The 15922-nt window shown below is 43.0% G+C and overlaps 1 protein-coding gene across 1 annotated transcript in view; it reads left to right on the top strand.

Annotated features, from left to right (window-relative positions):
* Positions 1–15922, top strand: part of FAM184B (family with sequence similarity 184 member B) — an 85681-nt gene that overhangs the window by 35077 nt on the left and 34682 nt on the right. Inside the window, exons 2-6 of the mRNA XM_019553117.1 lie at positions 1397–2167; positions 10952–11087; positions 11194–11345; positions 12162–12368; positions 14030–14140. Coding sequence (XP_019408662.1) covers positions 1397–2167; positions 10952–11087; positions 11194–11345; positions 12162–12368; positions 14030–14140 — 1377 coding nt within the window. The remainder of the gene's footprint in view (positions 1–1396; positions 2168–10951; positions 11088–11193; positions 11346–12161; positions 12369–14029; positions 14141–15922) is intronic.

The raw sequence follows: 15922 nt of genomic DNA, 5'->3' as shown, positions 1-15922 counted from the left end.
CCCACAGTACTTAGTCTCCCTCAGCACCAACTCTTTTTCAGGCTTGTGAACCACTACATCAAATACATTTTGACTTCCTCTTCACTCCCACAGCTGAACAGTGCTTTTCTCGCCATTTCCAGTTATTTCTGTTCTTCATAAGCATTAAATGTCTTGTAAACATTACCAAGCTTCTGTGTAACTGAGAGGCTCTGTCACCCCCTCTCTCAGCCTGTTGCATGTGATTAGTGTGGTTGGGCCGTCTGTGGGGTGGAGACGGACCAAGCAGCCCTACGCCTCATCTGAAATACATTTTTGGAAGGTCCCAGAATTTGTAACAAGAACCCCTGGTTCCAGTTGCAAGTCGAGGGCTCATTAGCACATCGCTCCTTTATGGTGAGTATCTGGAGTACATGCACAAACCAAGCAGTGCTGGACTCTGGGGTCACCATGGCTTGAAGTGCTGTTGACTCTCTTGGGGCCCAGCCCAATGAACTATATGATGTCTTAAGTCTTTTGGCTCTGGATTCATATCATGCCTAGCTTTTACTATGTGTAAGTAGGTACAGAAGTGGTGTTCAGAAGTATATTTATGGAGTACCTGTGCTGAAATTTGCAGGGTTGGGGCTACAGCTAGACCCACAGCAGTCCCCTGTTCCCCTCTGCAGTTTCTGCCCTCTTCTTTGTCTCTTCCCTCCCCCCACTGTCACATGCGCTCACTTCCATGATGTGCTTGCGGAGGGAACAGAGCCTGAGCAGGGTCTGACAGTAAGAGGGGAGGGGGGTCAACAAGGCTTCAGGGGAAAGGAGTTGGGAGGGGCAGAGGGCAAGGGGGCCACCTGACTTCCCTCCAGCCACTATTTTCCTTGCAGTAGGAGGGGGATGAATTCAAGACACAACTCCAATAATTAGATTCTCCACCTGGTAAATTATAACCAATGTATACATTTTCCATATAGAGAATCTAATTATTGGGGTGTCATATATTCTGGGTTATCTTGTATTCAAATAAATATGGTATTTCTTAACTGTTGGATGTGCAGCTGGTCCTGATTTCTAAGGCACTGAATAGTCACAGCTTCTACCAACATCAGATAGGGTTGTCTGCATTGGGCACATCTGGAAATCTAGCCTCAAGTTTTTTTGAATTGGGTAGTAGCAGGCACCCCTGAAAATGTTGTGACTTGCCAAAGCCGACAGAGGAAGCTTCTGGCAGAATCAAAAATAGACTAAGTATTTTCCAACTGACAGCATCATGTTTTCTCCCAAACCCATAGGGCTTTCTGTCTGGGATCAGCATATTTTTTTGCTAATAAAGAATTATTTTGGTAAGCACATTAGAAATGCATTTATCTACAAGTGTTAGTTCTTTTTACCATCATCTAATGTACCATAATCTTCTGGTTTTGGTCTACAGGTGATATATGCCCTGAACACTAAAAATGATGAGCATGAGGACAGCATACAGGCTCTTAAAGAAGCACATGAAGAAGAGATTAAGCACATCCATGCTGAGACAAAGGAAACAATCCTCCAGTATAAAAGCAAAATGGGAGAAGAACAGGTGCTACGAAAGCGTATTCAGACCCTGGAAGATATGCTGGGGCAACACCAGATGCTAAAGGAGGAAGCCTCAGCAAAATTTATCATGTGCAAGAAGCAGGTGGCAGAGCGGGAGCTGAGAACAGAGGGAAAACAGCCTGAGCTGATCAGTTCCCTTTCCAGGGAGCTGTTAGATATGAAGACAGACTTTGAAAACAAGCTTCAGCATTTAAACCAGGAGTCTGAGAGCCTAGTAAATGACTGCAAAACATTTGAGAGAGAGAACTTGGATACAAAGGAGAGTTTAGATGATAAACACCGTGTGGAGATGCAGGTTGTACTTAATGAAATGGAAAACCTCAAGAGTGAGAATCAAAAGATAATTGAAGAATATGCTGAGAAAACCAGCAAATTACAAGCTTTTTATGAGAAAGAAAAAGACACTTTGAAAAAGGCCATGCAGCAATCAGTGGCAGATATACAGAAGCAGTGCCAGCAAAGAGAAATGGAGCAAAGGAAAATCAATGAAGCCCAAGAGGCTGTTTTGTTGCAGCAAGTAAAGAAGCTGGAAGCTGACCTAGAGGCGAAAAGTCAGAAAATAAATGAGCTGAAGAAACATTCCCAGAAGCTGAAGGAGAAGAGACAGGTAGAATGTGAGACCCTAGTCTAGTTGTCTACGAAGTAGTATGTTGCTAAGTCTTTACATTTCTGGTTTATAGGATTTTTTTTAAATATCACCTGGAGTCAAATGCTTTGTAAGCACTAAAGTTTAACAGAATTCAGAAGACAAGGGCTGCATCCAGACGAGCTCAGCCGTGCACTATGTGGTGCCACAGACACGTCTACGGTGCCACATACTGCATGTTCAGTTGTTTTCCATGCTTGCAGTGCAGAGGATTATTGACCCCTCGATATCGAGGGGTCAAAAAACCAACAGAGAAAAAGCGGAGCAGTGCACATAGGTAAAGTGCACGCTGCTCAGAAGCAGAGCCAGGCCTGCTGAAGTTGTGCTGCTGCTGCCAGCCAGGCTCCGTGCATCAGAATCGCCACTGCTGCCACCCCGGGAGGCTCCCAGGATCCTAGATAAGGCTGCTGGGGCTAGCTCAGTACTGGCCCTGGCCTCCCTACCTCTCCTGGGGTAGCTTGTCATGCTCCGGAGCACACGTGGCATGGGCTTTCTTTGGGGACAACTAGCAGTGGCGCAAGGTGCACTGCTGCTAGTTGTCCCTGGGGAATCAAATGTCCACACTATGTTGGATTTGGCCGAGGGGGAGAAACCTAGCGACAGTAAGCTGTAAGAGAGAGAGGGAGAGTTTCATAGACAGTTAAGAATCTATTAGGGAAACTTCTGAACAGCAGATTTACCTCTGTATAGAGAGGAACTTGTCTGTTCACTGACTGAATGTGTAGAGTTGTCTCCTTCTCTCCTGCACCAAAAGAAGATAGTAAATAGGCAGTAGTGCTGTCAAGTATAGATAAGGACCACTCATGAAGGAGAATGGTGGATAGGGGCTATTGCTTTGGCAGCTTTCTACCCTGTGGCCATTAGCAGCCCATCCTGTGTAATTAGAATAGAGAGACCTGCCAACAAAATAACAAGTTGGAAATCATGTGCTCAAGGTTGTGTGTTTCTGTAACAATGGCTTTAAATTATATGGCATAGTATAAATGATGGGACCTCAAAAATCCCTATATAGTAATAATAGGCCAGATCACCACCTCAGTGGATACAGGTGCTCAGAGGGAAGACACCTATATGCAGAGCTCCTTGCAGAAATTCCATCGTATTGTTGTGTGGTTGGGCACGGTTTGCCTCCTATCAAGGCCCAGAAACCTCACAGGTTGCTGGGGTCTGTGGGAGACCAAGGCAAGTCACCATATGCTCCATTCCTCCAGTGGAGTGCAGTTCTGGACCCTGCTGCTCTCACTCCTGCTCTACCTGACAATACCACGATGACTGAGCTGTACATCTGTGGGTTGGTTTCTCCTTTAAAGGGGATCTCTGCTGAGGAAGGAGCTCTGTGGAAAAGACAAGACCGCATCAGGCTTGTGAATTCATCTCTTTGTGAATTTGTCTTCTGCTCTTGTGGAACCACATCCAGCTGACTCCCTCTCCTACCAGTCAAGGCAGAGGTCTGACTATCAAGGTCTGCACCTTGGATAGCAGCAGTGACAAGCCCTGGACTGGTTGCATCAGAGGCAGCACCTTGCATCCCCCTAATTAGGTGCCCAGGTCTGTTGCTCCAGTCATCCATCCCTTGTTTGGCTGCTGAATTAGAGGGCTTCCATACCCTCTGGGAAAGCATGAGCCAGGGTCATGGAGGAGCTTTATGCCTTGCACTAAGGAGAGATTTTCAGACCTTGCTGAAAACAGCAAGGAGCTTAGGCAGGTGATTAAGCAGTTAGCATATCTAGAAAGGGGTATGCATGGATCCTGGTGACCAAGAGCAGCTCAGCTGCAATGTCCTTCTTCCATAAACCTTTAACAGAGAACCTATTGCAAGGAAATGTGGCACAGACCTTGGCCTTATTTTAAAGAAGGCTAAAAGCCACAGCTCAGCTTGTGGGTACAAAATAGCAGCCTGGTGAATGTCTTACAGAGAGAGAAATATCAGGGCTATAACATTTAAATACAGATTAAAGACTTCTATAGTCCAGTGGTACTCAGTTTATCCAGCCTTCTGGGCCAGATGATTGATGTGGGACTAGTCCACAGGCCAGATCCAATGCACAGAGTTGGTTTGTAGGCTGAATCTAGCATTGCTGCAAATGTAGGAGCGATTAATGCTGCTACCACCCCCTCACTGCCAAATTTCCAGACCGGTGGGGAGCCCTACAAGCCAGATGACATGGCTTTGTGGGCCAGAGATTGAGCACCATTGAGGTTAAATGTGTGTGTAAGTATCTTGGTGACCTGGAAACATCCTGAGTTAGCTAATCTGAAAAAGGTACAATTTCATTGTAAGTAGAAGACCTGCACTTCCTACACACTGAGTCCCAGCCAGTAGGAATGATGATTAGATGGTGATTATAAATTTAAAAGGTAAAATGAAAAGGATAGACTTCTCATGCTGATGTTGCATGTGTATGCATTGTACCATGGGTCATGCCTATTACCATATAAATATCTTACAACTATGAATATTTTATGTATTGCTAGAAACTGATTAAAATGCAAGAAAAAGCTATGTTTCTGAAGTACCATGAATAATTAAAAACCTATAAATTAATAGGGACTTGAAGTACTGAGGCAGTTTCAGCTCTTGAGCAATTATTTTCTGATTTCAACATTAGTTAGATTATTTAGGGCTAAAGCTGAAATTATATCAGGAAAATTTGTTCTGGGGGACAGATCCTCAATGGTATGAATTTGTGTCAGACCTTTGAAGCTATAAAGTGATGCTGATTTTCACCAGTTGAGAATCTTGCCCTGGCTATTAAAGAGGCCTGAGAGTCCAAGGTAAATACAGGGGGAGAGAACACAATTTCACAAAATGTAATTTCTCTACTTTTTAATGTTGAAAATATTTATTTTCAGATAAAAGCTGCCCCATCATCAGCTTTTTCTGAAGTCACATTTAGTATTCTGGCTTTTCAGAGATATATCAAATATGATAGGCTGGAAAGCAGAAGCATTTCTACAATCTCTCATCATTAGGAAATACTGCCAAGGAAAGCTATTAAAATGCATGGAAAATAAAAAGACTAATGTTTAATCATGATGAATTTTCTATTCCCCCCCCCACCAGTATATGACAAATGCTTTAATATCTTTCAGTGAAAACCATCATAATAGTGCAAAATTATTTTTATTTTGGAGACAGAAAGTGCATGTGATGACAAACAGAAGGTGGTTTAAATACAGTTTTAGTCTCTTCAACCCATTATTGAAAAGGTTTCAGAGTCTGACAGAGGTAGAACTAACTAGTTTACCTATAACTAGTTAATTATGGGTCTAAGAGGACTGTTTGTTATTTATATAAGGGTATGAACAACAAATAAGGTGAATAAACAGGAAGCTGGGCTTTACCACAGGTAACCGCATCTGCCCACTCTAACTCCATGGTAAGTAAAACCTAAACTGAGAAAGCTTTGCCCTCAGTGAGAATGGGATGAATTATTGTGGTTTGGCTTACTGTAAAGTAAGAGCAGACATAAAGGCTTTTTTTTGTTGTTGTTTAAAATACCACAGTACTCTGTGTGGTGTCTCTAGTGGGCGCTATGAGTACCTTACTACCTCCTTTGGTCGGGGTGCCCCCCAACTCTCCTGCCATGACTTGGTGTTACCTGATGAAGGAGGGGTTCAGTGGTGTTTCTCTTCCTGGGTGACCCAATGACGGGGGTACTCACAACTATGCCATGGTGTTCCTTGGGGCTCTGCCTTCCCTACATCCTGTCCACTCGCCAACCGCTTAGATGTTCCTCTTTCTGCTCCGCCAATCCCTGTAAGACCCCCCCGTCTTTGTCATGGGGGTCTGGTGTCAGCTTCAGACAACCGTCGGGTCACCTAGATGTCAGCGCATCTGGAGCTGCAGCTCCTGATCCCCAAGGACTGCTCTCCTTCGTGTTTTGGCGTCCTTCCCTCCCTTCCAAGGGAGAGGGGCACTCCTAAGCTCTGAGATTGTGGAGCTGGGGATTGTCCATCCCCAGCCTGATGTCTGACACTGCCCTGCCCTGTCCTGCCTTTGTAGCAGAGCAGTGTCTGACAGGCTGCTATTGCCAGCCTCTGGAGCTGCCAGCGCTGCCTGTCTGTCATGCTCTCTGCTGGTTCTTTCTCCCCTTTGCCCCTTCTGGCTTCCAGCAGGGCTTTTAAACTTCCCATGGTTGCTTCCTTAGCTGCCGCAATTAGCCTGGCACTGCCCCACCTCGTGAGCAGCTGTTTAAAGAGCCGGCATAACGCTGGCTCGTGCGGCTGTGGCCTCAGCTTTGGCTCCAGTCACGCACCTGGTGGTAGGTCTACCAGGGCCCAGGGGGTCTGTTTATCCACCCTGGGCTCCCTGATGTCTCCTATCACTTTCTAATAGTACCCTTGCATCTTGATTCATCGCATTTTGACACAGGCCTCTAATGAGAGGTTTGTGTGTCTGTACATGAGCAGGTTCCTGGTCTTCTACAGGTGTTGGTTGTAGCCGTGTTGGTCTAAGGACATAGGCAGACAAGGTTTCATAGTTTCGTAGTTTCTAGGGTTGGAAGGGACCTGAGCAGATCATCTAGTCCGACCCCCTGCCATGGCAGGAAAGAATACTGGGGTCAAATGACCCCAGCAAGATGTTCATCTAACCTCCTCTTAAACACCCCCAGGGTAGGAGCCTGCACCACTTCTCTTGGAAGTTGGTTCCAGACCCTAGCCACCCTGACCGTGAAGTAGCGCCTCCTGATAACCTAAACCTACCCTCTACCAGCTTGTGACCATTATTCCTGGTCACTCCTGGCGGTGCTCGGGGAAACAGTGACTCCCCTAATGCCTGCTGATCCCCCCTGACTAGTTTATAACAGGCCACAACATAATCTTTGAGTAAATGTGATATCTTTTTTTAGAACAGCTAAATAGTTGAAAAAAATGTTTTTGGCAGACTTTTAGGCACAAACACCCTTCTTTAGGCATAGGGAGAGTCTGCTGTTGCTGATGGTGTTCTGTTGTGGGGTGTAATTATTGTGGAAATGGTGGAGATATGTTGGAAGATTTTACATTTCTTGTTCCAGCAAATCTTTCTTTTACATTTCTTGTCTGGAACCATTAAGTGTGCTTTGGGCCATAGGAAATTTGCTTCTGGTACTAAGATTGGCAAGGTTCAGTGCTTGTTTAAAGGCTAGGATGGGTAGTTCTGGGAAGATCTCTTTAAGAACTGGTCTTCTAGTATGGATTGTAATTGTCTGAGAATTTTCCGTATAGGTTCTAAGGAAGGATGGTATGTCATAACTAATAGTGTGCAATTTGTGGGGAATCTTCTTTTGTACTGCAGCAGTTCTTCACGTGGTATTCTGGTAGCTCTTTCAAAAGTGTGTTCAATCTCTCTGGAGGAGTGTCCTTGTTGAGTGACACCCTACCTCACAACATCCCACAACAGAACCATCACCATTCCTGGATCTTATACCTGCACCTCCAGAAATGTAATATATCTCATCCAGTGCACTAAATGTGCTGATGAAAAATATGTAGGAGAAATAAAACAACCGTGTACCAGAATGAACGCACACCAAAAATCTTTCGAAGACAAAAGTACCCAATGACCTGTGGTGCACACTTCTCACAAGAGAACTACTCTCGTTCCAATTTCTCAGTTGTAATCCTGAAAGGGAATATACAAAACACCTTTTGTAGATGAGCCTACAAACTTCACTTCATAAATATACTGGATACAAAAAATCAAGGACTAAATATAGACATTGAATTTATGGCACATTATAACCTGTCTTCCATCCAATAACCCTAGGTAACATCTACATTTTACCAGCTACATTCTATCACCAGAGCAACATTTTCCTTTCCCCCTTCCCACCACCTACCTGTCTCACACCTATTGTCTCCCATGGCTTCTGATCCTTATTGCCATGCATTTGTATTTTCACAGACCTGCATTTTGCACATTGGCTTCTATTTCATCCAGGAGAACACAAAACAACAGCAGATTCTCCCTCTTCCTGAAGACTTGGAAAGAACAATTTTTCCAACTATTTATTTGGTCTGATAAAGATAACACATTTTCCCAAAGCACTTTTTCTGCCGATGGTCTTCCACAGTGAATTCCTGAAGCAGATGAATTGGTTGAAGTGGACCACTGGGGTCTCCTGCTGCTTGGACAGGTGCCAAACAACGCTGCTTCTCTGGTTAGGATTTTGAACTGTCACCAATTTGAGGAGTGTGAACACTTTCCTCTGCATCCCTTTGGCATATGAGCAGTACCACAGGGTGGTCAGTTGTCTTTGCCTCCCACGGGCAGGTTTCTCTGGGGCAGTGTGGTTGGCTTCTTTACCACTCTCTGTGTCACCGCTCTGGGCTACTTGCCAGTCCATGTCTCTGTATTCCTTCTGCAGGTCCTTGTGCAAGATCCTGTCTGCTGTCACTGGGGAGAAAGTCCATGGGCAACACCATATCTCTTGTCCTCACCACCTCCTGTATCTTGTGTTGGTTTGCTAGGGCCATCGCGTCTTCTTTCTGTAGTTCATACATGGTGGTCCTTATGCTTATGCATGGTAGGATGTGCACTCCGCCACTCTGGATTTGGGGATCTGAACCCGACTCCCTTTTGATTGGCTGAGGGCAAAGACATTACAGCAGAGTACCTTTGGAACCATAGCAAGCTATGCCACAAAAATACTGTACATTAAAACTCTGTATTTTTTATTATTAAATTTTATAGATTTCATAGATTATAGAGTTGGAAGGGACCCAGTGGATCATCGTGTCCAACCCCCTGCCCTGGACAGGAAAGAGGACTGAGGTCAGACGACCCCAGCTAGGTGATTATCAAGCCTCCTCTTCAAGACCTCCAAGTTAGGTGATAGAACCACCTCTCTTGGAAGCCCATTCCAGACTCTGGCCACCCTTATTATAAAAAATTTCTTCCTAATGTCTAACCTAAATCTACTCTCCACTAGTTTGCACCCATTATTCCTAGTTACTCCCTGGGGCGCTCTGGTAAACAGTGCATCCCCAATTCTCTGCCGTCCTCCCCTGATAAATTTATAGGCAGCTACAAGGTCACCCCTCAGCCGTCTTTTGTATAGGCTGAAGAATTCCAGATCTCTCAACCTCTCCTCGTAGGGTCTTTCACAGAGACCACTAATCATGTGAGTGGCCCTCCTCTGAACCCTCTCCAGATCCTCCGTGTCCCTCTTGAAGTGTGGCTCCCAAAATTGGACACAGTACTCCAACTGTGGCCTGACTAATGCTGCATAGAGGGGGAGCATCACCTCCCTTGATCTGTTGGTCATGCATCTGCTAATACATGACAGGGTGTGATTGGCTTTGTTGATGGCCTTGTTACGCTGCTGGTTCATGTTCATCTTGGAGTCAACTATGACTCCAAGATCTCTCTCAGCCTCTGAGTTACTGAGGAGGACATCCCCCAACCTGTAGGTGTGCTGGGGGTCCCAGATGAACTACATTTGTCTTTGTTGGCTTGCATCCTATTATGTTCCACTCATTGATCTAACCTGTCCAGGTCAGCCTGTATCTGCTCACTGCTCACTTTGCCCCATAATTTGGTATCATCTGCAAACCTGGAGAGGGTGCTCACCACACCCTCATCCAAATCGCTGATGAAGTTATTAAACAATACCAGCCCAAGGACCAAACCCTGTGGGACCCCAATTCCCACCTTCTTCTAGACTGGGAAAGACCCGTCAACCACCGCTCTCTGGTTGCGGTCCCTAAGCCAGTTAGCCACCCACCTGCCTGTGTAGGCATCCACTCCACAGCCCGTTAGCTTCCCTATGAGAATAGGGTGTGAAACTGTGTCGAAGGCCTTCCTGAAATCTATGTAGATGAACTTGGCCTCAGCTCTTGTGTCAAGGCAGTGTGTGACCTGGTCATAAAAGGCTATAAGTTTTGTCAGGCAGGATCTACCTGTGACACACCATCGTTTCCTCTGCTGGATCTTCACAAATATGCTCTTTGATTTTTTTCTAGTATTTTCCCAGGGATAGAGGTAAGCCTAAAGTTACCCGGCTCCTCTCTTCTCCCTGTCTTAAAAATGGACACCATGTTGGCCTTTTTCCAGTCCTCAGGGACCTGGCCAGAGCACCATGCGAGCTCAAACAGCTGGGCCAGTGGTGCAGCAATGACACTGGCCATTTCCTTCAGCACCTGTGGATGGAGGTCATCCGGGCTGGCTGACTTGTACCCATCCAGCCCTTCCAAGTGCTCTTTAACTAAGTCAGCACAAACCTTTGGTGGTCTGCTGCCTTTTGGACATCTGTCTGTGCTCAAGGTGGGGGGGATTGTCTTGGTCAGTATTAAGGAATACTGAAGCAAAGAACTCATTGAAGAGCTCTGCCTTTTTCTCTGCGTCAACCACCAACTGACATTGATTTATCCTGCAGGGGCCCTATGCTACTCTGCGTTTTCTTTTTTTTCGCTGTGTATCTGTTGAAGGACTTTATATTGTCCTTAATTGTTGTAGCCAGCCTAAGCTCCACTCCTGCCTTGGCCAGACTGTAAAATTAATGTTTATTTATTACTTAAGTAAAATCAATGTTTACTTATTACTTAAGTAAAAGTAATGTTTACTTATTAGTTATTAGATTAAATTATTGTAAATTTATTACTATTTATTTATTATTATTTTGAATCTGTATTGCCAATCTATATTTTCTGTCTTTGAATGGCAACTTTGGTTACTTATCACTTTTTAATGGTGGTACCTATCTTTAGGAGTTAAAAACCCCCCCATACATAGGCATAACAGAGAAATCACATGTATTTCAGGACTTGGAGATACAGCTCAGGGAATCAAAACAAGATATTCTGGAGTCAAAGACTACAATGAAAAAACTGGAGGAAGAGCTACCTGTTGCCAAAGATAAGCTAATACTACAGGAGAATGAAATATTGAGGAAAGCAGGTAAGAAGTTCATTAATATCTCTCTCTCAAACATTTCCCTTTTTGTGTCATTTACACTGAAAATTCCAAATGAAACATGTTTGAAATGTAAATCTTGCTACCACAGAAGGAATGGAAACTCTAGTGAATGCCCAGTGCAGAGCTGCTAATCTAGCAGATGAACTGAAAGACCAGATATTGCAGCTCCAACAAAAGACTTCCACCAAAGAGAGCCAAGGTGGCAAGAAAGACAGTGAAGATACAAAGATGCCAAACCAGGTATTTGCTCCCCTCTTTTTAATGGCATGGGACTCTAAATTGAAATCAGTGGGAGGTTTTCTTTTGACTTCACTGGAGTTTGGATCAAACCTGTAGGAATCATTCCTGCAAAACACTGAGTACATTGCAGCAAAAGCACTTGAGCACATGCTTTACTGCTTACTTCAAACACATGGGTGGCTCTGGGGACTTCAGTTGAAGGTCGGGTAGATTTGCACCTTATAAACTAACCAAAGTAGATATGTAGTACAATTTTTTATGAAACATGCTGCAAGTTTCTTCCGCTGAAATTGGGCTGAAATGCTGATTAACATAAAAAGGGTAAACAGTTTATTTTATTTAGAATCTTAACCAAAAGTAGCCTAGCTCCAAAATAAGAGCTGTTAGCTATTAATGCTAACTAATTTGCCATATTAAGAACTCCTTTATCAGAATGTGTCCTGTTAATTAGCCGACCCAAACACAGTTTCTTATTATCTGTTAGCTCCCTTCATGGATCAGTTTACTTGGATGTTGGAAAAATATACCTGTTATCATAGACATAACAGGGGACAAAATAAATTCTTCCTATTTCCATGGATGAGGGACTGTCCTTGGGAAGATCCCTAGCTTCAGAAGCAATTTGCAGTGTGAACAGTGTGAAAAAGCTTAACTGTAAGAGATGTAAGAGTCCTGGATCAGTCCATTAAAATTTACAAAAGTAAAAACCAAAGTTTTCCCATGGAATTTACCCTGTTGGACAGGAAATCCTTTACAACACAGACTCCAGGATTTTACCCTGATTTTGTTCATTTATAAGGCTAATGTGTTTTATAGTCTGAAGACCCTGCAACTACCATGAAAGACGATATGAAGCAGTGGCAAAAAGAAGAATTTTGCAAAATCAAATGTCAGTCAGATGAGGAGAAAATGCGTTTGAAGCAGCAGCTGGTGAAGGGGTTGGAAGACCTTGTGAAAAAACACACACTGGAAATCAAGTCAGTACAAGCTTCCATGGAAGCTGAAAAAAAAACATTGCAGAAGGTAGGTATGTTCTTCAATTAACACATAGTCTGATTCATTTGTATTTAATCTCATTGGTCATGGTAGCATCATTTGAATTATCATTATTGGAGGTACTATGAGTTACCGGAAAATGCAAAGATTTTATTGCTATGTTTTTAAAACATGAGTTGAGCTGGTGTATCTCTATAAAAAGCTTCACAGACATGAAGGTGAATTTATCCTTGGTATGTCAACTGAGTACTTAGCAGCACTTAAGCTTGGAAGCCTGAATATGATACTGGGGTGATTAATATAAATCTGTCCCAAGAAATAATGTATGGTGGTTGTACATTCCACTCTGCTTTATATTTTTATGGATCTCTGCTCTTCAGAGTTCAAATATGTTGATCCAATAAATGCTTATACACTTTATAAATGTATGGCCCAATCCTGAAAAGTTCTGAAATTTTTTTGAAGGGCAACAGAATTTGAGGGCATTTGTAACACCTCATAGATTTAGGTCCAGAGTGCAAGTATTGGTGGTCTGGTGAGAAAGTCAAAATTGTGAATAAATAAGTTGAAATAAATAGATTGATGCTAATGCATTTTGGAAGAACAGATTGAGATTCAAAATGGTATCGATTAATTGGAGAAATGGTCTGAAATCAATAAAATTAAATTTAGTTAAGACAAGAGCAAAGCGCTACACTTAGGAAGGAAAAATCAAATGTACTGATACAAAATAGGGGACATATGACTAGGCAGTCGCATTGCAGAAAAGCATGTGAAAGTTATAGTGGTCACAATACAAATACAGCTCAACAGTGTGGTACTGTTGTAAGAAAGGCAAATATTCTGGGATGTATTAGCAGGAGTGTTGCATGCAGAACATTAGAGATAATTACTGTGCTTCATTCAGCTGGAGGACAGTGTCCAATTTCAGGCACCATCCTTTACAACGATATAGACAAATTGGAGAAATTCTAGGGGAGAGCAACGGATGAGAAACTTCAAAGCAAGGGGATGGACTAGATGACCTCATGATGTTCTTTTCTGTCCTACATTGCTGTGGTTCAGAATGATCTTTTATAAAAGTAGTGAGTATGACAGCACAACATTGTATCTCATCAGTCAGTACCCGTGCACTCTACCGATATTCTTGCAACCTGTTGTGGAGCGACAATGTGACCTAGGGGACAGAGCTGGGTGTGAGCAGACAATTATTTTAAGTGCTCCCACTTATTCTCTCAGGATACAGGACATACAAATTACGGCAGAGTAGAAGAAGGCAGCATCTTATTGTACATCAGCTGCCTTGTGGAAACTGCTTGTGTGCACCCACATAACCTGTGGTAAGTGGAATGTAAAATAAAGGTAATTCACTTCACTGAGGGCTCAGCTACTGTAGCTAGCTTCTACTTATCACAGGGTGAGAGCATGCATGTGGGCAGTTACTGTGAAGCAGGTGACATGCGATAAATCCTCACCCTCCTTTACCCTGGCATAAGTTGTTTGTATATCCATCCTCTTAGTGACCTTGGACAAGTCACTTCACTCTTTGAGCATGCCTATACTGCCTCTGTGCCACACAGGAACACCACTCTGGAGCACACACCACCTACTTGGTGCCTGTCCACATGCCTCAAATCTTGGAAATGAAACAATGTATCTTAGAGTGTTTCTTTCTTTTTCAATTTTAGGAGCTTCAGCAACAGTTAGAGGAACTAAGAAAGAAATCTGAGAATGAAATAAAGCAGCTGCAGAGAGAGAAAGAAGCCCTAAGTGGGAAACTTCAAGATTCCTCTCTTGAGGTATGCTGGGTATAATTCTACCCTGATGTTAAAAGGAATCTGAATTCTGATAAGAATTCATAATGAGATTCATAATGTTGGCTGTAACTAACATCCAAGGGAATATGGAATGAACATACCGAGAAATACGAGAAATGGTTGTTTTTAAATGTCTGTAAAGACTTAAAATCCTTTTTGTTTTGGCTGAGATTCATACAGTACTGTATCTTTTATTTTTTGACAGCTGTTTGGTAAGAAATATAACTCAACCAGGACTAGACTGTGCCTTGAATTGTGGGTTCCTGGCAGAGGGTAAATAAGACTTAGAACCTTTCTTACACATCTAGATGCGTTTCCCAGATCTTTGCTCCAGGCTTCTGGAAACAGTGGCATAGAGAGGCTTTGGTAGAGGTGGGACAAAATCTTGAGGCAGGCCCTTTTGAGAGGGGGACCCACTTTGGATGGTGGTGGATGCTTTGTGGGGAATGACCCTCCTGGGGTGCAGAAATCTGATGGTAGGGATAAGGAAAGCTGCTTGCTTATTCCTTGAAGCAAAGGGGTCAAGAGAGCAAAGGAATGGAATGGAGAGTAGGGTTTCTGTTCACTGACTAGGGTAGCTGAGCCAGCATGGAACAGGCAGTAACATACTGCATTTACAACTTACCACCACTCTCAGAGTAAGAAAGAAGAAGAAAATTGTGACCTAGAGGTGTATCTGTGACACAGTGAGCACGTCCACATGAGACGCTTAATGCACAGTAGACTAATTCTACTGTGCAGTAGTGCAACATGACAAAAGCTGTGCTAATGCACAGTAGAATTAATCTACTGCACATTAAGCATCATGAAAAGACCGTGCACTGGCACTACTGCGCAGTAGCGCCAGTTACTGTGCATTTAGTTAATACTTCATATTAGAGGTACTAAACTTAATGCACCATAACAACGGCCTATTAATGCATGTGTAGATGTGCACAGTGGCTCCTGGTTTCTACACATGTGTGGCTTCTACACATCTTCTCACTCAGGGTTGCACTTAAAGGCACAGTTTAAATGTAATACTTTTTAAATGTATAATTGTGTAGTTACAATAGAGTCAACTGGAAGATAAATGTCTGAGGTGCATCGGAACCCTGCTTATTCCTTGGTAGCAGCAGTTATGTATAATCAATGGGCTAAATAATATTCATTTGCCAAGTGAGTACATTAGCCAAAATACGAATCCAATGGAGTATAATGGGTAGAGAAGCTATGATTGTGGATAATTAGTTAAAATAAAAGCAGAATGCCATGGTATAAAAAGTGCTTATTTATCCAGGTAAGTACTTCAACTTTAAAAATGCTGACAATTTTGAAGACTGATTTGCATGGCCCTGATATGCATTTTTGCCCTTTCCTAAAGTGTTCCTTTTATGTTGCCCAAATCTCTTAGGAAAATTTCACTTGTTTCAAAACCTTCCAGAGTATATCTTTTTTATAGTATGCTGTGAAATTTTTACATGTGAATATTTTTAACATTTTTTTCTCCTGAGAAGGTTATGAACAAGCTATCAGAGAACAAAAAATTATTTGTTTTCATGACATTACCAATTAAATCCATACAATGGTGAAAAGAACTGATGATAATAAGTACCATATTTATTTGTTTATCTAAAGGTTTTCATAGATTTCATAGATTTTATAGACATCAGGGCTGGAAGAGACCTCGGAAGATCATTGAGTCCAGCCCCCCACCCAAAGGGCAGGAAGTCAGCTGAGGTCATAGGATCCCAGCAAGATAAGCATCCAATTTGCTCTTGAAGG

This window comes from Crocodylus porosus, unplaced genomic scaffold (assembly GCF_001723895.1).
Source record: "Crocodylus porosus isolate Cpor-Errol unplaced genomic scaffold, CroPor_comp1, whole genome shotgun sequence".
NCBI classification, from domain to species: domain Eukaryota; kingdom Metazoa; phylum Chordata; order Crocodylia; family Crocodylidae; genus Crocodylus; species Crocodylus porosus.
The sequence above is the reverse complement of the archived record's forward strand: the minus strand, read 5'-3'. Positions and strand labels throughout refer to the sequence as shown.